We start from the raw sequence: 23,729 nt of genomic DNA on the forward strand, positions 1-23,729 counted from the left end.
CTTCCGTCGCTCCCCGGAACTCTCCGCTGGGGCTGGGACGCCGCACGTGTGGCAGCCGCGATGAAGTTCGCGTACCGGGTGAGCTGGGCGATGGGCGCCAGAAACCCTGGCCGGGTCGAGGGAGGGAGCGGCGGCGAAGCGGTGGAAGGCGGGGTCGCACCGTGGCGTCTTCGACCCTCGTCCCTTCGAGCGCTTCTTGTCGCGTCAGTGTCCGCCGTGTGGGGATTCTGCCGTTTTCGGGCGCTCGAACCCTGGGACTGCGTGGTCAGCCCTGCTGCCGACCCAGGCGTGCAAGCCCGGCTTGGCGGTGTTCCTCCCGCGGCGCCGGGCCCCAACCCCGCCCGCGCCGTACGGCCCGAGGGCCATGCAACGGGGGACTGACTGGCTCCTCCCCACAGGCGGCCGCTTGGGGCCCCCTTGCTGGTGGCCGCTCGCTGCCACTCTGTTGGGGCCCGCCGTGTTTGCTTTTGTCCCCTCCCTCGACGGCGCGAAAGGAACAGGTCTGCGTGGTTCACCGCATCTGCTGTATCGCCAGTACCTGTGTTTGATGAGTGAATAAATAGGGTGCTCCTGGCCCTGGTCCACTGATGCAGCTTTATTCCTCATGAAATGTGGATTCTGTTCCCTGGCCCTGGCAGAGGCCTCTTGTCTCGGGATCTTACCCTGGAAATGCCGGAGACATGAGCTGGAACTCTACAGCTTGGCCCTCCTTCCATCTCTGCCAAGAAGCCTCACTTTTCCCTCCGGGGATTTGCGGGTATTTCCTTTGTTAAGACCGCATTATTTTCTTTTCAGTTCTCAAATTTGCTGGGTACAGTTTATCGGCGTGGAAACTTAAATTTCACATGCGATGGAAATTCGGTTATCAGTCCTGTGGGGAATAGAGTCACAGTATTTGATCTTAAGAAGTAAGTATGCTGCAATGACATTAGTAACAGTGGTAACTGTAACCTGTGTGTGAAGGCAGCTGGCATCTTCATCGCCTGCCTTTTAGGGTACACATATTATTTAGGTGAACTGAGAAAGAAAGGATTTGGTAGGGTCATTAGTGGAACTGTCTTGTTCTTCATTCTTATGTCTTAGCTCAGCCTCTAGTATCTGGGAGACGACATTAATGTGTGTCACTCAGGTCAGTAACCTGGGAGTGCTCCTTGTCTGTCCTGTGGAGGTGCAGGCAAGTGGTGTAGCTCAAGGTTAGTACCTCCCCATTGGTGGAGGCACGTCAGGTCCTTGAGGCCAGATGGTGCTTGGTTGCCTTGTCTCCCTACTTGGATGGGCAGTCCCATAGTATCCAGTTAGGCAGCTGGAGGCCAGATGTGGTTGCTCAGTTTTAGTTGTTTCTTCTGATTACACATGTAGTTCCTTCCTATCTGATTACAGACAGTACTCAGTTCCTTCCCATAAGTGTTGGAGAGTCTGTGGACCAACTCTCTGCAGTGGTCTGGGTGGAATCTTTTTGTTTCTGAGTCTCTTCCAGCTGGGTGACCCTGGACCTCAGTTTCCTCATTTGTAAGATGAGATGGCAGTGGTACTGCTTTGCTTGCAGGCAGTGACTGGTACAGGACATGGCTGACCCCAGAGTTGGGTTGGCTGCTATGTTAGAAATGTTTTATTTAAATGACATCTAGTGAGGGACTCTCCAGAGTTAGAAGAACATGCTCATTGAACAGAAAATAAAAATAATAGAACTAGAACCTACCACTGATGCTTAGAGGACATATTCTGTCATTATTGCTAGTTTTTTTTTCTTTGCGTTTTCTCATTTCTCTAAAAACAGACAGCTTTATGCCAATACGCTGCTGTTGTGGTGAGACCCTTTTGTTGGACACTTAGGTTGTTTCCAGTTTCCTGACTTTGAATGTGTGCAGAATCTAATCGGTCATCAGTCCTAGAGGCAAAGTTGATGGCACCCAAAACCTGTTTTTAAGGATTTTCATGCGTCTTGCCAAACTTCTTCCAGGGACAGTGTCATTCCTTCTTCCTCTGTGGGGAATATGAGAGATGAACTCCAGTATGCAGGATCAGTGCCACAGAGAAGAGGCCATGTGGGGAGGGTTGGCCTCTAGACCCACTGTACAATGTGGTTTTCGTCTCTTTTAGTAACAAGTCCGACACGCTACCTCTGGCCACGAGGTACAACATCAAGTGTGTGGGCCTGTCCCCAGATGGCCGCCTTGCCATCATTGTTGATGAAGGTAAGAGGAGGGGAGGAAGGACTGGGGTGCAAAGGTAGCAGGAACCAAAGACCAGGTCCTTTGAGGGTGGAGCAGGGGCTGAGATGTCCACCGTCCACTCCATTGGGTCTCAAGGATGAACGTGTACCAAGGGTGGGTTCAGCATTTTCTCTGCTGTGTGCCGGTGGCATTGCCTGGGGCATAGCTGGGGTTCGTGTCCCATGGGGCCAGAATTCTAGAGTCACACAGGAACCGTGTGCAGCACAAGACCTTCCTGTGCTTTGACCTTGCAGATGAGACACAGTGGTATCTGGGGGTCCCCAGGTAGCTGCAGGCTTGTACTTGGCCTCTTGCAGGAGGTGCCGCACTGCTGGTCAGCTTGGTCTGCAGGTCGGTGCTGCACCACTACCACTTCAAGGGCTCTGTGCACAGCGTCTCCTTCTCCCCTGATGGCAGGTAAGAGGAGGTGATTGGACTGCCAACCCACCTGTCCACTTCCTCCCACTCAGGCTCAGGGTGGTCACCTGGGCACACAGCCAGTCTAACATTGGTGGCATCTCGCAAGCAGAAGGCTTGTGCTGCAGGACGCCACATGGTGCCATCCGTTCTTTGTTTCCTGACACGGCCACCTTGCAGCCTCCAGGGCAAGCCGTGTTTTGATGCTCTACAGGCATCAGAGTTGTTGTTGGTCTTGAATACTGTCTGTGTTTCTATCTCCTGTAGAAAGTTTGTCATCACAAAGGGCAACATTGCTCAGATGTACCATGCCCCTGGGAAGAAGCGAGAATTCAATGCGTTTGTCCTAGACAAAACCTATTTTGGGCCATACGATGAGACCACATGCATCGACTGGACTGATGACTCCAGGTGAGTGCCTTTGACCAACTCTGCTGTAAACGTGGTTTCCTTCTCACATCCCAAGGTTGCGTTTTGAAATGTCTTCCCTTGAGTCTTATTTGGTGCTGGGCACAGCCCACAGTGTCAGGCCTGGGCAGCTGGCTCCAGGTCTGTACTGCTCTGGCATTTTAGTACTAGAAACCAGATGACAGAATCTGGGTCTTGGTGGAAAATGAGAATTAAGTTTCAGTTTGTGTTACCATGCATCCTAGGCAGCTGGGCTGCCAGGAACTGGGAGTGTCAGAATGTGTAGGCTGACATGCTCCTGAGGCCCCCCCACAAAAAGTCTGTGTCCATGGCTGTCCCTGCTCCAGAGGTGACCATGGAGTTCCTGACCTCCTAAACCAGTTTGCATCCTACTGTGCAGGCTGCTGGTGGAGGTGGCATGACTTTTGTTCATGGAACCACCTTGTTCTGCACCCAAGATAGGTCTGCAGTGTGGGGAGGATGCACCAAGCACACTTGAGTGTCCTGTGGGCCAGACCTGGGCAGGTGTGCCATGGGGGTTGTCCTGATTCCATCTAGGGCCACCGAGTCTTATGCATTTGACTATTTGTGCCATAAACAGAGTGTACTTGGGTTGAGTCTCGACTGCATCTGGAGGTATAAGGAGCTGGCTCCCCAGGAGAGGCGAGTGATAGGTACAGCAGCTCCAGAGAGGAGATAGGATGTTATGGAATGCCTTTCCTGTGCTTGGAGGCACCTGCGCCACCTCCGAGTCCCTCATAGGCTCAGGTGGTTTCTGCGTAGCTCACGTTGGAGGGCAGATGAGTCTTCATTGCTGTGGACTGCTGCAGTGGTGGTGGCACTTGGTCACAAACTGAGGAGCTATGTTTCTCTGTTCCAGGTGCTTTGTGGTTGGAAGCAAAGACATGTCCACCTGGGTGTTTGGAGCTGAGCGCTGGGACAACCTCATCTACTACGCACTCGGGGGACACAAGGATGCCATTGTGGCCTGTTTCTTCGAGTCCAATAGCCTGGATGTATGCCCTGGACCTCAGATCCCTAGCCCAGCAGTGATGGGGGAATGCCCTGGTCCTTCCTCACTGAACTGCCTCTTGGCTGTCCCAGTGGTCTGGGGGACCTTTAGAGCCCCACTTCAGAGGGGCCTTGAGCGAACTGATGCCAAGAAACTAAGCTAGAGGGAAGGTTCTTGGTTGAGAGGCTCATGGGTGGGCTGACCTGGAGTCAGGGTGGTGACCAAGGCCCAGCCACGTGCTTCCCTTGCAGCTGTACTCGCTCAGCCAGGATGGAGCCCTATGTGTGTGGCAGTGTGACACACCCCCCGAGGGCCTGAGGCTGAAAGCCCCCACAGGCTGGAAGGCAGATCTGCTGCATCGAGAGGAAGAGGAGGAGGGGGAGCAGAGAGAGACCACCATTCGGGGAAAGGCCACACCAGCCGAGGAGGAGAAGAAGGGAAAAGTGAAGTACTCGCGGCTGGCCAAGTAGGTCTTGAGGGCAGTGGTGCCCTTGGTGTGGCGCTTGTGTGTGTGTGTGGGGGGGGGGGTCTCCTGTCCTCGGGTGTAGGCATGGGTTTCACAGGGAGTTCCAGAGAACAGGCCTGTGTCTGGATCAGGGTTCAAGACCCATGATTGCTTGCAGGGTGAGATCATGCCCAGGACTCATAGCACCCGCCACTACCTTAATGATTCCAATCATGCTGTCTCCTGGGGCAGGGCATTGGAGGCAGGATAGAAGAGGCGAGGTGCACCTGAGGATGTTTGTGGCTTTGCCACCTCCTGCACTGTTCGGTGTGTGTGAATGTTCCTCTGCCTCTGGGATGAGGGGTCCATGGTACACTCTCAGCATGAGCTGGGTGTGACTGCTGAGGTGACGAGACATGGTGTGAGGGTATGAGTGTTCAGAGAAGGCTAGGGGGATGCACTGGTGGACCCTTGGCTGGGTGTGAATGGTGGGATCCATGGCTCCTGTGCCCTAGAGCTCTGGGCTCCTTAGGTGGGCTGGGCAGCTCCATGTGCCTCATTTTCTTCAGCAGTGCGCACCCAGGTGGGTGACCAAGACCCCACAGATGAGGGTGTGGTCTTTCCAAACTGGGTCTAGTGGATGACTGAGACTCTGTCCTAGAGTCAGGGTACTGGGGCACAGGGTCAGGCCAGTTGTCCCTTGAGGTTGTGCGTCACCTGTAACCTGCCCTGTTGTCTGAATGTTTTGGCCTAGACACCTCTGTTCAGTAGTTCCTTGGTGCCACCCTGAGTGGGCTTTATCTTTGACCTGACTTTGTTACCTGTTCTCTTGAGGCCTCCTTCCAGTTGAGAGGCAGGCAATGACCTTGTGGCCAAATTGAGAGATGTATGGTGGTAGTGTGGCTGTGTGGGGTGGCAGGTGGCCTCGTGGTAGGCTGTGGGGTGGAGGAGTCCATAGTCAGTTCTGTTATGGGAGGTCCTCTGGCTTTGAAGGGGAATGCACCTTGGGTCTGGGGCAGCAGGACTGGATTGGACTTTGACTTGCAGGACTAAGTGGGAGTGAGGACATGAGAGGAGGGGAGGGACAGCTTGGCCCTGGCAGGGCGGGATGCTGGGCTCTGTGCAGGCCAAGGTGGAGATGGGAAGAACAGGTCTGGCTGGATTCTGGGTGCCTGTGGGGGTCTCGGGATGTTGCAACTGGAGTGAAGACTTGGGAGAGGACTGAAGGAGACCCCAGGAAGGAGGAGCAGCAAGGCACCATCTAGTAGGGTCATTCGCTAGCAGGGACTGCAGTCCCCTTTGTAGAGTGCGAGAGATGGAACTTCTGGCACCAGTCACCTTTTTAGAGGGAAGGGTGAGGACAGCGCTGCTGTGCACAGTGGAACCATGTGTGAGTCGGGTCACCTAAAGCTGGAGCTGTTGTGTGCGCAGGAAGTGATGGGCGCCCACTCCGGCCTCCCTGTAGGTGATGTTCTTTGTGGACACCCTACCCTCTTTGGCAAGAGGCAGGAGGGGAGACCATCTAAGAGGTGTTGTTTTAGTTCTGTGTTTCTGTAACCGAAATACCTCACAAGGATCACCTAGAGGAGGAAAAGTGTATTTTGGCTCACGATCTCAGAGGTCTCAGTCCACAGATGGCTGACTCCACTGTTCTGGGTCTACGTGATGCAGCACATCAATGGGGAAAGCTGCTCAACTTCTGACTAGATGAGGAAGCAGAATGGGGCGGGGGCTGCAGGGAAGAGGCACCCTTCCAGGGCAACCTCGCATCCTCTGGCCATGTCACATCCCCCGCCCCATCACCACAGTCACCACCCAGTCAGCCATTCAGACTAGGATGGACTGGTTAGGTCACAACTCTCTCAGTCCAGTTTCAGCTCTGAATGTGCATTAGCTGGAGCTTTTGGGAGGTACCTCTTATCCACACGATAACAGGTGTCCTGGGGTCCTGAGCTCAGAGTGCAGCAGAGAGGGCTTGTGCCCCAGGTGCAGCTGAGGTGTGGCCAACCGAGGTGAGGTGGGGCATGCTGCCATCTGGGTCCATGGTCCTCCTTCCACAATGTCCACCTGTCAATGCAGGCACTTTTTCAACAAAGAAGGAGACTTTAACAACTTGACAGCTGCAGCATATCACAAGAAGATTCACCTCTTGGTCACGGGTTTTGCTTCTGGAATCTTCCATCTGCATGAGCTCCCAGAATTCAACCTCATCCACTCACTGAGGTGAGTCCTGTGCTCACTTGGCTTTTGTGCACTTGCCCTGGGGCCCAGTGGTTTTTGTGGGTGCCATCAGGGAGCCAACTATAGTCCCACAGGGCACTCCTGCCAGCTTGTGTTGTGGCCCTGGATTCTGGTCTAAGAGGTGGTATTTTTATTCTTTTTTCTTGTTTTTTTGGTTGTGTTCTTTATCTTTGAAACGTGGAGAAAATTAAAGTGCTAGTTCTACAAGTGACTACAGTACAGGTTACTGCAGGGAAAGGGTTGGCCCAGCGTGGACTGGTCAGTCCTGTGCTTATTGCTTCTTGCACTTTCTGCTCAGCATCTCGGATCAGAAGATCACCTCCATTGCCATCAATAGCTCTGGGGACTGGATTGCCTTCGGCTGCTCAGGTTTGTTTCCATGCCCAGCTGTAGAAATGGAAAGTCCTGGAAAAGCCTGCCAGAGGACCAATGACGTCCACCTGTGTGGTGGACTTCAGGCCACAAGGCACAGACCATGGCCAGCTCTAAGCAGAGTAGCTCTGCAGGGGCTTATGTTGCAGGAAGAGTGAAGTTTCCAGAGTGATTGCTCCTCTCAGGCCTGAGGCCTGTGGTTTCTTGCTTGACTTGTGGTCCTGCCCACAGCTCCTTGAATGGCCTCTTGGCCTTAGTCTCCAGATCTTTACTGGGGGCTTGTGACCCTGCCCAGGTCGCCTCAGCATGGCCTGCAATCCAGTCACTTGCCTGATGAGGGCTGCTCTCTGTGCCCTGGTCCTTCTTGGTTCAGTACTGTCTGCAGTGCTGATCAACAGGGCAGCCCAATCCTGGCTGACGTGGAGTCGCAGGATCAGTCAGGGACTTCTGCTCCTGTACCCACAGGCCTGGGCCAGCTGCTGGTGTGGGAGTGGCAGAGTGAGTCCTACGTGCTCAAGCAGCAGGGCCACTTCAACAGCATGGTGTCGCTGGCCTATTCCCCGGATGGGCAGTATATCGTCACTGGTGGGGACGATGGCAAGGTGGGCACCAGCCAGCGCTGGACAGAAGGCTGTTGGGTGGGCCTTCATCCATGTGGAGCTGTGGGTGCTCCTGCTGGCTTCTGATGATTTTGGCTACCTGTAGGAATTTGAGCTGGGAGGGCTGGGGTATCCCTTTGTCCCCATTTCTGCTTAAGCTGGGTCTGAGGTGCCTCCTCAGGCTCACATAGCCCCCCTCGTGTACTGTCAGCGCACCTGGAGGCAGGTGGCTGTGCTCACGCTCCTCTCGGCCTCCCGCTGCAGGTCAAGGTGTGGAACACCCTCAGTGGCTTTTGCTTCATCACTTTCACTGAGCACTCCAGTGGAGTCACTGGCGTGGCATTTACTGCCACTGGCTGTGTCATCGTGACCTCATCCCTGGATGGCACCGTGCGAGCCTTTGACCTCCACAGGTGATGGCCTCTGCCTGCAGGTGTGGCTGCCCAGGTACAGGTGAGGCGTCCAACCTGACCTGCAATGCCAACCTCAAGCTTATTTTCCCCACAGGTACCGGAACTTCCGCACATTCACGTCTCCGCGCCCCACCCAATTTTCCTGTGTCGCTGTTGACTCGAGTGGGGAGATCATCTCTGCCGGGGCCCAGGACTCCTTCGAGATTTTTGTGTGGTCCATGCAGACGGGCAGACTCCTCGATGTAAGAGCCAGTGTGTTCCGGGGGGCATGCCCTGGTGGGGCAGGGTGGTGGCCTGGGAAGGGGCTGTCCCTGGTCTGTACCACAGAGGACTGGCATGCTGGCTGGGGTCGTAGGGCTCTCTCCTGCAGACCGGGCAGCAGAGCAGGAGCAGGATTCTCCTGAGGAGTCAGCAGCACTGCTCACGGGGGCTTTCTGGTCTGGCTTCCCCACTCCTCACTTGTCGGTGTGGAGCTCCCTGGAACACTGTTTGGCCCTTCTCACATCTCACCCTTCACACTGCTGTGCCCTGTAGGTTTTGTCTGGCCACGAGGGGCCCATCAGTGGTCTGTGTTTTAATCCAATGAAGTCCATCCTGGCCAGTGCCTCCTGGGACAAGACGGTGCGTCTGTGGGACATGTTCGACAGTTGGAGAACCAAGGAGACACTGACTCTCACATCAGATGGTGAGCTGCAGCTAGGATTGGCAGGCAGTGACCAGGGGCCAAAGGTGTGTGTCGTCCTGCTGTTGACCGGCTCTGGTGTTGCCTCCTACCTCAGTCTGCCTTGCTCTTGGCTATGTGTGACATGAGCCTAGTGGGTGGGAAGAATGAGGGTGCCCAGACCCAGCAGGGCAAGGACGCGGCCCTGAGGTTGACAGTGCTTGGCCAACACGGATGGCAGTTCATTCAAGCCTTGCCTCTGTGGGACTGGGAGGCTCAGCTGGGCTCCCAGTCTGATGGGCACAGGGCTCCCAGAGCAACTGTTCTCCACTGCTTTCTAGAGTTGTCTCTGACCAGTAAATGGCTGGCGCTCTGCCGACGTGCCTGGGAGTGAGCCTGCTTTGGGAGCCTAGCCACCCCTCAGCTTTCCTGAGACCAGGCCTTGGGCCCTGCCTCACTCCCTGCGGCTAGCCCAGGCTCATGGAACTGCAGCCCTCACTGCCTGTCCTTTCCACACTCGGGCCTGTCCGTTTTCCCCTCAGAGTAGTCTTTCTGTCACTCAGTTGCCAGTCTCAGCTCTGGCCAGTCCAATATGACCTAGGGTCCTGTGGGCTTCCCTGTTCCCTCCTGTTCATTCCCAGCCAGCATGTGCAGTTCTCTTGCCTGCTGGGGTTGGCACATCCCTTAAGAGGAGCTTCCTGTGCACTTAAAGGGCTGTGGGTCTCCTGGGGTGTGGAGCATGACCTGTCTGCTAGGCTGGGGATCTTCTTGGAGCCTGAGGCTTGTTTCTCGTTAGCTCTAGCAGTGACTTTTCGGCCTGATGGTGCGGAGCTGGCTGTGGCCACACTAAACTCACAGATTACCTTCTGGGACCCTGAGAACGCGGTACAGACGGGTTCCATTGAGGGCAGGCATGACCTCAAGACTGGCAGAAAGGAGCTGGACAAGATTACAGCCAAGCATTCGGCCAAGGGCAAGTGAGTGCCAGCAGGGCGTGGGCCAGAGCTCCTTCACACGCCTGTTAGTTTGTCGGAGCTGGTGTTTTTAGGGCTTTCCCCCCACCAAGACCCCTGGGGCAGGTTCTTATGGCCACTTTTTTCCTGGTGTAATTCTTAATTCCTGAGACCACCCCTGCAGGAGAGAGGATGTGCTACCTGGCGGCAGGTGCTGTCTAGATCTGCTGATGTGAATGTGCACAGCACAAAGGCTGAATCCAACTCCAGACTTCCCTCTCTGGTGATGTCATCAGCCCGGTGTTGAAACAGAAAGACCCAGAACTCTGCACGCCTGTCCTGCATGAGAGCAGGCTCAGCTCCTGTACACCAGCTGCCTTCCAGGGGCTCAGCCAGCGTCCGTCCACAGGGTCTGTTCTTAACTGTGGGAACTGCCAGGCTCTTTGTACAGTGGCTGCCTCATTTTACATCCCCACTGGCCACTCATCGGCTCCTTTTCCCCCACATTGTCACCAGTGTTCTTTCCTTAGAGCCAGTCTGCTGGGTGTGAGTTGGTGTCTAGAGTTGGGTATTCTCCCCAGCAGAGTTGAAGCGCTTGCTGGCTCTGCCTCCTGCGGAGGATGCGTTGAGGCCTTGTGGGTAGTTAGTGCTGAACTATCGCACTTCTTCCTCTGTTTGGCACTAGGCATTTGTAGATGGAGAGTTGCAGATACCTTCTGTTCTGTGAGTTGTTTTCACTTTCTGTCGTGGTGTTTGACACATAAGTCACAAATTTGGGCAGCATACAATTTGTGTATTTTTTCTGTTGTCCCTTGTTCTTTTAGTGTAATACCTGAGAAACCGTTGCACACAGGGTGGTCAGGGCCTAGCTGCTGCTTTCTACAGATTGTACCAAGGAGCTGTGGGAGGGCTGGAGGTGGGCAGGTGGCTATTTGTGCCAACATTGACCTGCTGTGAGCCATGTGGTCCAGCGCTGCCTCCTGGCAACTGCGGTAGGTTCCCCCCGACAGGTGCAGGGACACATTGTTGGAGGTCCTGGACGTGATGGTCTCAGGCGAGTGAGCGCTTCCCTTCAGGGACATTGGGTTGGGGTTCTGACTTCTTTGGAGCTGCACATCAAAGGCCTGGCGTGAGTCTGAGTGCCTGTGTCCTCTGCCCAGGGCCTTCACCACTCTGTGCTACTCTGCAGACGGCCAGAGCATACTGGCAGGGGGCATGTCCAGATTTGTGTGCCTTTACCACATCCGGGAGCAGATCCTGATGAAGCGGTTTGAGCTCTCCTGCAACCTCTCTCTGGACGCCATGGAGGTGAGCAGCAGCGTGAGGCCGTGAAACGCTCTCCTGCCTACCTGGGACCCAGGCAGGCTGTGAGAGCATCCTGTCAGCATACAGCTGTGACTGACTGAGTAGGGTCCTGGGGGCAGAAGTGCCCAGTGCACTGGCTTGGGCTGTACACTAAGCTCTGTAAGGGAAGGATTGGAAGCAGAGGGTGGTGGCAGGCCCCGGGCCATCCATCTGGCTGCAGTGTGGGAGGGCTCTTCCTCCACTGTCCACACAGCAGCCTGCCCTCTCTGCTTACCTCAGACTATACCCTGGCTCCCACAGGAACGCAGGGTGAGGGTAAAGGAGGATTGAGGCCCCGCCCCAGGGCAAGGGTCTTCTCTGGTGCCAGGCGCCTAGCCTCCTGCTTCTGGGGAAGTGTCCTTGGCATTTTCTTTGGGGAGCAGCTGCCCTCACATGCATGTAGACGTCCACTGTGAATGAGAGCCCATCCCCGCGATGGTGGCAGTGGTGTCCCACGTGCGGGCTAGGTGAGTGGGACTCCCACACTCCACTCCAGTGGCCTCCACTCCACCCTTTCTGCAGCAGACTCTAAAGGAAGACATAGCACCCCTTGGCCTCCGCCCTGTGTTCGGTCCCCATTCCACACGTGGCTAGGGGCTTGTCCACTTGACACATGAGCAAGAGAGGGAAAAGAGGACAAGGTCCATGGCTCTTGCTGTTCTAGGAATTTCTGAATCGAAGGAAGATGACAGAGTTTGGCAACCTGGCACTCATTGATCAAGATGCTGGGAAGAGGAGGGAGTTGCTATTCCGTTGCCAGGTGTAAAGAAAGGTGAGCAGAGGTCCTCTTGTGTTGCCTGTCTCCTTATGCCTATGATCTTCCTTATGGCAGTGATTCTGCTCTCTTGATTGGGGCTGCAGTGTACACTCCCTAGTTACTGCATCTTGGTGTCTTGCTGGATGGGGGGAGGGCCTGGAGGAGACCCAGCAGACGCGGTGTTGGTGCCACTGCCCCCTGTGGGTGCAAGAGGCTGTCCTGTGAGTTGCTGCATACAGCTGTGCCACCTGCCTGTGGGGCACAGGGTGGATCAGGGGGGTCCTCTGCCTCACAGGTGTTCTGGAACGCTCAGGTAGACCATCCTGACAGGACATCCACCAGCCAAAAACCCAAGGGCACCTCTGCATGCAGATCCCAGGCACCATGTTGAATGCAGCAGATTCGCTCCCTGGGTTGGGGGTGGGTCTTCCATCTGCTGGCCAGCCTGGATGCCCTCTGAGGCATGTGTCCTAGGGTCCATCCACTGATGCAGCCGCAGCTCTGTGGAAGCCAGTGGCACCCATGACAGTGTCAGAGGCCCACATGGTGCTCACCTGCTGCTTCCTGCATGGACTCTCTGGGCGAGGGACAGAAGCTGCTGTTCTTGATGTCCACATAGCCTCCAGGCTGGCAGGTGGACCTGCAGTGTGGCCTCATGGTTGGTGAGTAGTCTGAATGTGCTTGCTGCCCAGTAACTGCAGTTGCTCTTTTCTTCCCAGGTGACATGAGTTCTCGCCACTTTAAACCTGAAATCAGAGTGACTTCACTGCACTTCTCTCCCACTGGTGAGCCCCGAGTGAAGGGTTGTTGATCCCGAGGTGTCATGGCCTGTGTTCCCAGGGAGGAGGTCAGTTAAGCTGTCCTTAGGGTCTGGACTGCACTCTGTCCTCTGCAGGTGGGAATGTGAGGATGAACCCTGCTGGCCACATGGTCTCTTTGTCCCTGAGGAGGGACTGCTGTTGAGAGCACAGCCCCAGGCACATTAGACTTTAATATGTGGTGGCTCAGGCCCTGTGAGTCCAGGACCATCCTGAGAGGCTGCCTCCTCAGGCCTCTGCCACTGTTTACCTTCTACCCTGCCCCCATCCTCTCAGGCATTCAGGAGGGTCTTTCTGGGCCCATCAGGCACACATGGTCCCCTTGGGCACAGCATAGTGCGGCTCATCGGCCAGTGCTTTCCAATATGGTTTTGAGTGAAAATAGCCAGGTACAGCACCTGTGAGCCACACGTCTTGTGAACCAGGGCTGCTTCTGCTCAGCCGCCCAGTTTTGTAGCTCAGGTTTCTCTGAGACAGCCACATTCATTCATTCATGTAACTTGTTTGTGATCATGGCTCAGGCACTGAGCTGGTCTTGAAGAACAGCTACTGCAGGGACCATGTAGCCTATAAAGCCAGAAACACCTGCCTTGTACTGGAAAGTTCACTGGCTTCTGGTGCAAGCAAAGGGAACAGGCAATGCATCCTTGCTCACACATGCAGACAGTAGACCTGGGATGCCGCCCACCAGGATGACCCAGTCAGTTCCTTCCAAGGGCAGGGATAGGAAAAGGAAGATGTCCCGTTCCCTCCTGTACTTCAGTACATGAGAACGTATTTAACATCTTACCTTTCTAAAATGAGGGAAGTGGGCTTTTTAAATTTTGGGAAGTCTCTTTCACTGTTCATTCCCCAGGGCGCTGCTGGGCAGCCACCAGCACAGAAGGGCTCCTCATCTACTCCTTGGACGCCCAGATGCTCTTCGACCCGTATGAGCTGGACACAAGCATCACCCCTGGGCGGGTACGCGAGGCGCTGCGCCAGCAGGAGTTCACTCGGGCCATCCTCATGGCCTTCCGGCTCAATGAGAGGAAGCTGGTGCAGGAAGCCCTGGAGGCTGTGCCGCAGGATGACAGTGAGCCTGGGGCCCTGGTCAGGTGTTCTTATGGAAGCAGAGGGGCCCGAGGGCTTACCCTCTTTGCTACTTTGGTTCTTCACAGAATAAGCATGACTTTTCTTTTGCAGTTGAAGTTGTCAGTGCTTCTCTTCCTGAGCTGTATGTGGAAAAAGCCCTTGAGTTTTTAGCTTCTTCCTTTGAAATGTCTCGTCACCTTGAATTCTACCTCATATGGACACAGAAGTTGCTCATGTTCCATGGACAGAAGCTGAAGCCCAGGTATGCTGGGCTTCCCTGCTGTTCATGTGACCTTTCACGTGGCCAGCTGGTCCTGGTGGTGACGGAGGTTCAGGAGCAGTGTGCATTGGAGCATGTGTTGCCCCCAGTAACCACCAACCTCTGAGGGTTTCTGCTTTCCAGTGCAGGGAGACTGCTGCCTGTTGTCCAGTTTCTTCAGAAGAACCTGCAGCGGCACCTGGATGACCTGGCAAAACTGTACGTGCTGGGCTGGCAGCAGGGTGGGGCTTGAGCTCTTGTCATGGGTTCTGTGCCTGGGATTGCTCCTTACACTGTCTGATCAGGGCACAGAAGGTTCCAGTGTTGGAGATTTTCCCCTGCTGGCATGAGCTGAGTCTGCCACTCATGCTGGGTCTTGAAGCACAGCTTTGGGTGCAACTGGTGCTAGCGGAAGGACACCAGGAGCCCTTGCCGCAGGTGGACAAGCTGAGCTGGAGGTGGGATATGCCTGAGGCGCAGCATAAACCTCCAACCTCCAAAGGGATTTGTCATAGTTCTAGTACTGGGTCATTTCTTCTGGATTTGCTTATCTCCTCATGAGCAGTAGGGGCTGGCTGTGGACAGGCAGCCTGGGTTCCTGGGACCTTTGCACACCAGTTTCCCCAGCAGGAAAATGGGGGTGATGGTTGTGATGGCAGTGTACATCTAAGGTGCTGGGACAGTGCCTGCCCCTGAAGGTACTCTGCAAGGCCACTTCCCTGGCTATACCTCACAGCTCACCTTGGAAGGATGTCTGTTTCCCTCTGTTACCATCAGTTGCCAGGTGTCCTAGCTGGGCTGGTGACAGGTCTATTCTCTGCCCTGTCCCGTGTCCCTCTGTCCAGGTCACTGGTCCAAGGCTTGAGTCAGGACCTTGCGATCCCTGTGTTCTTCCATCTCTGTCTCTGTAGGCCGGAGGGGACTGTGGTCACACGTGGTTCACCACGCCAGGCCTCCATGGCTGGCACAGCCTAGATGTCACAGCTCTGTAGATGAGGGTGCCATTCCTTGTCTGGTTGACTTGCTTCCTTGACTTGTTGCTGACTTGCTGATGTGCTGTGGCTGTGGATCTGGGGAGGACCCTGCATAGCTAGCTTGTGTCCCCAAGGACAGGGTGTGACTTTTCCTCAGATTTTTTTTTCACTCTCTTGGGGGTTTGCTCTCTTCCTGGGGGCTGTGTAGGAGTGAGGGTGTTACTAATTTGTTATGTGAATGTGAGGAATTAACTGATTGAGAAAACACTTTTCCATTCTCTTAAGTGACTAGAGTGAGGGCCTGGCCGGGAGGCCGCTGGGGCAGAACCCAGATCTGGGCAGAAAGGCAGTGATCACGGGAGCAGCATGAGCCAGGGCGCTTGTACAGAATGGAGATGATGCTTGCACTGACTTGATGCCCTGTGTCCACAGCTGTGACTGGAACCGCTACAACCTCCGGTATGCTGTGGCAGTGTCCAAGCAGCGGGGTATGAAACGCACTCTGGACCTGCCAGGAATCGAGGATGATGGGGAAGCATCTGATGAGGACAGTCTGCACCTGCTGAGAGGAGCCGGCAAGGAGGGAGCAGTGCTGGTGTAGAGCCCACTGCCACCATGGCTCCTGATTGTCTTGGTTAAGACCTTCAGAGATGGGTGTGGTGGCACACGCCTATAATCCCAGCCACTTGGGAGGGTGAGGCAGGAGGATCCTGAGTTCAAACCCAGCCTCAGCAATGTAGTGAGGCCCTAAGCAACTCAGTGAGACCCTGTCTCTAGTAAAATATAAAAAAAGGGCTGGGGATGTGACTCAGTGATTAAGTGCCCCTGGGTTCAATCCTTGGTACCAAAAAAAAAAAAAAAGACCTTCCAGAGGGATGGAACCTCCTTCCACTTGGGCCCAGGAAGTGGGAGGGCATCCAAAGTACTGGGATGCTCTCAGGGGACTCCCTTTTCCTGTGAGAAGCATACAGCCCAACAGGACAGCAAGCCAACTTGTTGGCACCAAAGCAGGCACATGAGTGTCGTGGGTCCAGGATCCCACAGTGTAGGACATCCTAAACGTTGCCTTCACGAAATGTAAAATGTAAAATGTTTGTGGATTTGTAAACTTAATGTGAGAATTATTTATATTTTTAATACAAAGTTCTGAAGATGAACTTGGAATAAGAAACGTGAGATTTCTGAAAAACGTGTTAAGTCTAAACTCTGTTTAAAGTGCTTATTGTTAGTGGGAGTGAGAAACTGAACATCTTGTGCAGGATGAGGCAAGGAGGACAGGGCAAGTGGCCACCTGCCTGGGCCTGTGGTCTTGGAGATCTGTAGCATGCACAGGGTTGGGGCAGGGAGCATCTCTGGACTCTTGACATTGGAGGGTGTACGTGGGGAGCTCACTAGCTGCTGTCGGAACTGGCACGGGCACGGAGTGGAATGTCCGGAGGGCATGTCCCCCATGTCTCTTGCTCGTTATTCTAGTCTTCCAATCTTGTAGAGTTTACCAGTAAGCCTTACTGCTGGGCACTTTAGGACAGGAAGGGCCCTGGGTGAAATCGCTTGCTGCGCAGTCCCCCAGCAGCGAGCATCTGGTAAATCCCGGAGAGGGAGGCCGCTACCCAGCCTCCCCTGCGCCATCCACTGCCGGCGTGTGGATAGCGGCCTCTAGCGGGGACTCGCAGACCCGATGGGGTCACTCCTGGGAGACGCGGGCAGCAAGGACGGGCGGGGGTGGGCATAAACTAGGTGTGACCGGTTAAAGTCCGTTCGGAGATAGGAAGATACTGGACCCGCGCTCCGGAAAACAGCAGGAACCGCCATCGCGGTGGCCTACAGCTGGCGGAGCACCGTGGCCACTGCGCAGGCGCACTCAGGGGGTCCGCCCGTCGGCGCACGCGCGCCGCTCGGGCTACTGCGCAGGACTCCGCAGTGCGTGACCCGACGACCCCGCTGTCCCTGCGCTGCCATGGCGGCCCTGAGAGCCCTGCTGGTTCCGAGGCTGGCAGCAGCCTCCGCGATCGATCCGCTCCCCGAGCTCCTGCGGCCGCTGCCTGTCCACGGGCGGACGCCCTCCCCGCACGCGGCCCTTCACGGCTCGGCGCCTCGCCCCAGGGCCAGGGTCGCGCTAGTGAGTGCAGCCCCGCCGCCCGAGCGCCCCTGCCCTGCCTGCCGGCCCCCGCCGCCCGAGCGCCCCCTGCCCTGCCTGCCGGCCCCCACCGCTCGAGCTTCCGCTGTCCTACTTGTCCCCGCAGCCCGAGCGTCCCTGCCCCCGTGGGCTCTTTCCCCTGGTCAGCGCCCCTCCTTCCGCAGGTGCTGTCGGGCTGTGGAGTCTATGACGGGACGGAGATCCATGAGGCCTCGGCGTAAGTCTGCAGCAGGAGCTCCCCAAAGCGATTTAGAAGAAGCTCGTATTGTAGATGACCTTTCTTGGTTTAAAAACGTCAAAAGGGCTAGACGCACACCTGTAATCCCGGTGGCTCGGGAGGCTGAGGCAGGAGTATCATGAGTTAAGTCAGCCTCAGCAGTTTAGTGAGGTCCTAAGCAACTCAGCATGACCCTGACTCTAGATAAAATATAAAGGGGCTGGGGATGTGTCTTCGTGGTTAAGTGCCCCTGGGTTCAATCCCCTGTACCAAAAGAAAAACTAGAAAGAAAGAAAGCATGTGGGAGTCAGCACAGTGGGCCCATTTTATAGAAATATTTTCTTAAACTTGTGTTCCCACCATCCTTGTCTGCTTGGCTCTTGTGGGCAGCCTACAGTAGACCAGATAGGCTCCGGGTGAAGGCAAAGTGCCCAGGAACCTGAACACCCCCGGCTGTGGCCAGTCACCACCTGGCTGCACCCTGGTTTGTGTGAACAGCCAGCTTCTGCAGTTCTTCTGTAGCCCACCAGGGGAGGGAGTTGGCACCACTGGCTTTAGTAGTCATCAGCATGCTGACCCTAACTTTGCACAGCAAGTGTGGTGTCCACATACACCAGGAATTTGTGCCTGTCCCTTAGCTGATACCGTTTTCAAAAGCACATTAACACATATCTTCTGGATTGGGCATGTCCCAAGCTGTTGTCTCTGGTGTTTCCCTGCAGGATCCTGGTGCATCTGAGCCGTGGAGGGGCTGAGGTCCAGATCTTTGCCCCTGATGTTCGTCAGATGCATGTGATTGATCACACCAAGGGGCAGCCTTCTGAGAGCGAAGGCAGGTGTGGTTGGGGGATGGGAACTGGGGGGGAACTTCCTGTCCATGGTGCACAGCTGGAAGCCCAAGTCCATGTGTTCACATGAGCATCCCTCAGAGTCATCGTAGGTTGTCCCAGGAGCGCCTGCTTCGTTCAGAATATTTCCTACCTCCCGTGCTTTCTGGAAGAGTGGAAGCACCCAGCATGTGCCTCTTGTGACTGCAGGTGTTCTCGCCTTCCTCTCCACACAGGCAGTAGCCCTGTCTCCTGAGGCCCCATTCAGAACCCCTGTTGTTTCTCTTCCTGAGACCCCGGCCCCATAAGCCTAGGGAGGAGGTTGCTTCCTGCTCTGGTGACCCTTGGTGGGCTTCACACAACTGGAGCAGCGTCTCCTCCTCCCTCTGTCCTGCTCCTGATAGTGTGTTGAGGTCTGTCTACTGTAGATACTTGGAAGGGTTTCCATTCTTGCTGGCTTCTGAATCCCAGCCGTTGGGCAGAGGTCCTGAAGGGCTGACCTCCAACGTAGGTTTAGGGCCACTGCAGTTCTCCCACCTTTTCTTGGTGGCGATCCTAAGTGCTGATTGGAAAGTGTCAAGTCTTCACACATGAACACAGTCCCTCTAGGATGCATTCTGGACGGGTTCCCAATCTGTTTTCTGACCCTGACTGCACACTGCTCCTTGGTGTCCCTCTGTGCTCTTTCCCAGGAATGTCTTGACAGAATCAGCCAGGATCGCCCGAGGCAAGATCTCTGACCTGGCCCAGCTCAGTGCAGCCAACCACGATGCTGCCATCTTCCCTGGAGGCTTTGGAGCTGCCAAAAATCTGTGTGTATCTGAGCTTCAAGGGTCTATCTAAGCAGTGTGTGTACCTGCCCTTAAGCCAAAGGTCTGGGCAGCATGTGCCTGTGTCCAACTCAGGGAGCCACTCTGGCCTGTGTCTCTTTCTCTACTCCCTCCTCTGAGCTTTTGTGGCCCCTCACGGCTGACAGGGTGTGTTGGGGCCCTCTTAGCTAAACTCCATGCTGCTGGATCTCATCTGGGTTTGTATGTATGTGTATCTGGACTTGTAGTCCCTCTGGGAGAAGCTGCCCTCTTCCTGGTTGCCACTCCTATTCTTTGTGACCTTGCCAGGAGAAAGGTAGGCCCTCCATAGGATGGCTCCTGCTGGGGCCCACATGGCAGGGTCCTTCAGTGGCAGCAGAGGCTCAGTGGGAATTGATCCCCCCTCCTGCTTCTGACCCCAGGCCCTCTTCTGGCACCATTGCCAGAAGTCTGTGCATCCCAGAGAGAGTCTGTTTCTATGGAAATGTCTAGTGCAGCTGCACAGGAGCATCTGAAACTGCTCTGTGCTTTGCGTTCCCCATTGGCAAGTGGTCTAGTTCGGAGCTGGTGGTGAGCTCCCCAGCATAGCCCTGCTGGGTGGACAGGCTGTGGCTCATCAACTAGTCCCTTCTGATAGTTACTAGGTGTTTCCTATTGTTTGTTTTGAATAGCATTTTGGAGTTAGAGTTTGTGGGCACTTTTTTTTTTTTTTTTTTTTTGCGGTGCTGGGGATCGAACCCAGGGCTTTGGGCTTGCAAGGCAAGCACTCTACCGACTGAGCTATCTCCCCAGCCCTGTGGGCACATATTTAAAGGGTGAATTTGGCAAATTCAGCACACTTACGTACCCTCTGAAGTAGTTGCTCTCAGGACACCAGAAGATTCCAGGCCTGTGCAGACAACCCAGGGATAGGACCTAGAATCAAAGCACAGAACACAGCAGGCAGAGAGCTCTGGAAGTGGGGCTTGGAAAGGGCACAGAGGCACATGCACTTCTAAGTGTGAAAGGCTCTGCCAGGGGCACACCCACAGTGTAGACTTCCCCAGTGGCCACCTGCTGTCAGAGGCAGAAGAGTAGATGCTCGTTGAATGTTGTTTCTCTCCCTGTTGGTGAAGTAAGCATCTCTTGCTGTTTTGGGGCTAGTTGCATTTCTTCTTTTGAAACTTCAGGAGTTTTTCTGTCTGGACTCTGGAGATTGGGTGTAGTCACAGACTGACCCTGTCCATGCCTGGTCTCCTTCCCACCTGCCTCTTGCCTTTGTGCTGCTGTTTGGAAAGCAGGAAAGCCTGCCTATGGCCAATACGTGTGGGTGACTGTGTGCACCCATCTGCATCCACACATGCTGCTTGCTTAGGTTGCTTGAGAGTTGGTGGAGCCGGGGGCGGCGGGCGGGATGCACCTGGAGTGCCCATGCAGTCCGTAGCACACACTGAGGAAGCCCTCTCCGCTGGGCAGGAGCACATTCGCCACCGACGGGAAAGACTGCAAAGTCAACAAGGATGTGGAGCGGGTCCTGAAGGAGTTCCACGGAGCTGGGAAGCCCATCGGGTAGGTGTGCCTGCGGGGCGGGCAGAGCAGCCTCCAGCTCTCAGCTGGCTTGTGAACAGCTCATTTTCTTGTTTTGACTGAGGCTCCAGAGGCTCTGTGGTCATCATTTTTTCTGAGGACCAAACAGGAAGGAGGGGGCTCCTCCCTTGTGGTGGGGACTTTCAGAATCATCCTGGCTTCAGAAGCGTCCCTGTCCTCCTGACTGCCCGTCCTCCATCAGAACAGCGCCCGGGCTGCTTCAGTGCCCTGTGCCTGTGCAGGCACATCCAGATTCTAGATCACATGGATGGGCAGTGCTGGTGAACTTCCTCCAGGAAATCCCATGCCAGCCCAGGCTCAGTGACCCACGTGATCTCGTCACAGCGCTGACCGTGGCTGCCACGGCCCTCGCTCCTCGGTCCTCCAGTCCTCCAGTCCTCCAGCAGCTCACTTCCCAGCTGGAGTCAGGTGCATTTTGGCAGCGGCTTTGCCCTGGAGCAGCCCCTAAGCTTGGGGGACCCTTGAGGAGCAGCGAGCCCAGGGGCACTGATAAAGGAACCATCAGGGTGTGCACTGCGGGGGCTCCCCAGCACTGTGGCTGTCCACCTGAGGGCCCCCTGTGGGCTGACTAGGGTCAGAGCTCTTGGTGGAAAGCAGGGCAGGCCCCAAGGGCAGGCTCTGGTCACCCTGCACAGCCTGCCCTTGGGACCCAACCTCCGCAAGAGCAGCGTGGACTGTGCACTAGGGTTGGAGCGGGCTGTCACAGTCGCTGGCTGCATATGCCTGGGCCTGCCCGTGTGGCTCTGCACGCTGAAGGTCGTGGCACAGTTCAAGCATGACTGCTGACAGAACCTCTGTGTCCCCATGCCTGCCGTGCCCAGAGATGGGCTCTGGTTTACCAGTAGGTCAGGTGTGTTCCCTGGAGGGTGATAGATCACTCTGACACTGGGCAGGGCCAGCCACCCCATCCATCAGTTTCTCAGTGAGAGGACTCAGTGTTCCTGGACACTGGGAAGACTGGGCATCGTAGGGGCTCTGGGCAACTGGCAGCTGCTTGGCTTTGGGGGAGCTTAGTCTCACTGTGCCCCTGGGTCCTCAGAGCTGGCTCTCCCAGGACTGCCCGGTGCCTGGGTGCCCTGAGGGGTTGCTTGGCTTGTGGAGAGCCCCGGCCACCTGGTGCCACCAGCCACAGGGCGTCCTGGTTCATGGGGGACAGTGCCCCAGCATCCACACGGGTCCTCTGTTCCCTTTCACTTTCCAGCCTGTGCTGCATCGCACCTGTCCTTGCGGCTAAAGTGCTCAGAGGCGTTGAGGTCACCGTGGGCCACGAGCAGGAGGAGGGTGGCAAGTGGCCTTACGCCGGGACCGCCGAGGCCATCAAGGCCCTGGGCGCCAAGCACTGTGTGAAGGGCGTGACCATATCCTTTCTGGTGGCGGGGTCCCTGAGGTGGTCGGGGCATATGGGACACTCTCTGGGCCCTTCGGCTCCCCTGGCAGGGGCCTCATGCCCAAGAACTGTACTTGCTGGTGGTACTGTGGATGTGCTTGGCCAGGAGGGCAAGGCTGACGCCGTGTGGTTGGAGGATGGCCCTGCACTGGCCATGCTTCCATGCCCACCTGCTGAGCTGCTCAGTGAGCATCCCCTGAAGGGCAGCACCTGGGTTGCCTGGTCTGTGTCCTGAGCACCACGAGGGGAGGTGCCATGGGGAGCTTGCAGACCCAGGTACTGCCTAGAGACCAGGAGGGCGCTTGCTGGGGGCAGCAGGGGGAGCTGAAGCAGGAGCAACCCGGCTTGCTCTGGTGGGCTTGCCACCTTCCGGTTCCCGGGGGGAGCCCAGGCTGCAGTGGTGCCTTGGGAAAGCAGCCGTCTGCTCCCTGGAGTTCCAAGCTTCCGTCGTCCTCTTGGCTATGGGAGCTGGAAACCATCCTCGGGCCTGACTGAGAGGCACAGCAGCCCAGCATGGGGGCCACTGCCAGCGTGGCCAAGGCTCACTGCCTCCCTCTGGTTTTTGCTGGATGATGGCTTTTCCCTAACTTCTGTGCACGAAGCTCATGTGGACCAGAAAAACAAGGTGGTCACAACCCCGGCCTTCATGTGTGAGACCGCCCTCCACCACATCTACGACGGGATTGGGGCCATGGTGAAGAAAGTGCTGGAACTCACAGGGAAATGACCAGCTCCCTGCACGCTGGCCACCCCCACCTGTGGAGCTGGTGGCCACCTGTGTCCAGCTGGGCATGTGGCTGAAGCTGCTTTTCTGTTGGACGCCACGCTTTCTGCTTGAGGTGGGAGCTCTGCTGCAGGCTGAGGGGCCTGGATTGAGGCCATCGTCCTCAGTTGGTGCTCCTCATGGCAGGGGCGAGGCCCGCCACACCCTGGCGGGTGATCCGGCACTTGTGCTCTACCCCTGAGCAGCAGTGGTGACTTGCCCCCACCCTGTGTGAATCCCAGAAACTGGGACCTGAGCCAGCTTTCCCTGCCCAAGAGATACTTGGCAGGAAATATTGCCCTGTGGTCTTGGGTTTGATGCTTCAGGATGCGTGGGCTTGGAAGAAAACGAGTTTTTGTGTTACCTGCCTGAAAATCAGGAGACCAGAAGTGCCATGTTTATGGATAAGAAAAATCCTCTAGTCTGAAGTAAACACTAATTAAAGTAAGGGAATTTCTGTAGCAGGCAGTCCCTTTCGCTGCAGAGTGAGCTCCTTTCAAAATTGGAAACTCCTGACAGTGACGCTTTAGGTCTTCTGAAACTGGTGAGTGGGATGTATCAGTGAGGTTTCTTAAACTGGTCCCAGTTCTCTTAATGTGGAGGAAAGGGGGAAATTGCTGTGACTCAGCCCCTGCCATGGCCTGCTGGGTGGATCCTCACGCTGATCCGGGCGTGGGCTCCTCTGGAGAAGCGCAGGTGTGTGCAGGAGGAAGAATAAAGGCTGCTGGTGTGCTGGTGTCCTTTGGGGGATTTTGTTTTTGTTGCAGGGCGAGTGGGGGGTGTTCACCTGGAAGCCCAGGCCTCTGCACACTTCACCTGGAACATTCTTTGCCTTCTGATCTGTCTGCCTAACTGACAAGGCCCTCAGCGGCAGTGGTCAGTTAGACCCAGCTGCGGGCCCTGTGCTGGTGTCCGCACGCCGCCAACCCTCCCTCCGCCACAGTGCCTTCTGGCCCTAGTGAGACCCTGCAAGGGGAGGGGAGGGCCCTTGCTGCTCCCCACACGGGAGGACAGTTTCTGGTTCTTCCTCCGTGGGCCCATG

At 55.9% G+C, this 23,729-nt stretch overlaps 2 protein-coding genes across 2 annotated transcripts; both read left to right on the forward strand.

The window, feature by feature from the left end:
• Positions 1-16,161, forward strand: Pwp2 (PWP2 small subunit processome component). Its single transcript, XM_047563210.1, is given in 22 exon segments — positions 1-78; positions 796-908; positions 2,101-2,195; positions 2,531-2,630; positions 2,898-3,041; positions 3,919-4,054; positions 4,302-4,516; positions 6,575-6,718; positions 7,035-7,105; positions 7,574-7,710; positions 7,972-8,120; positions 8,215-8,362; positions 8,655-8,805; positions 9,578-9,758; positions 10,895-11,042; positions 11,743-11,806; positions 11,809-11,850; positions 12,555-12,620; positions 13,510-13,728; positions 13,839-13,989; positions 14,131-14,205; positions 15,393-16,161. Coding segments are annotated over 22 exon segments (2,736 nt in total). The 5' UTR covers positions 1-60; the 3' UTR covers positions 15,562-16,161.
• Positions 16,162-16,856: 695 nt separating this feature from the next.
• Gatd3 (glutamine amidotransferase class 1 domain containing 3) lies at positions 16,857-23,427 on the forward strand. The gene is made up of 7 exons (XM_047563245.1): positions 16,857-17,079; positions 17,262-17,314; positions 18,037-18,150; positions 18,834-18,953; positions 20,406-20,498; positions 21,739-21,895; positions 22,523-23,427. Exons 1-7 carry the CDS (start codon positions 16,918-16,920, stop codon positions 22,649-22,651), a joined length of 828 nt encoding a protein of 275 aa, XP_047419201.1. The 5' UTR covers positions 16,857-16,917; the 3' UTR covers positions 22,652-23,427.
• Positions 23,428-23,729: the final 302 nt, after the last annotated feature.

The sequence above is a fragment of the Sciurus carolinensis genome, chromosome 9 (assembly GCF_902686445.1).
Source record: "Sciurus carolinensis chromosome 9, mSciCar1.2, whole genome shotgun sequence".
NCBI lineage: Eukaryota > Metazoa > Chordata > Mammalia > Rodentia > Sciuridae > Sciurus > Sciurus carolinensis.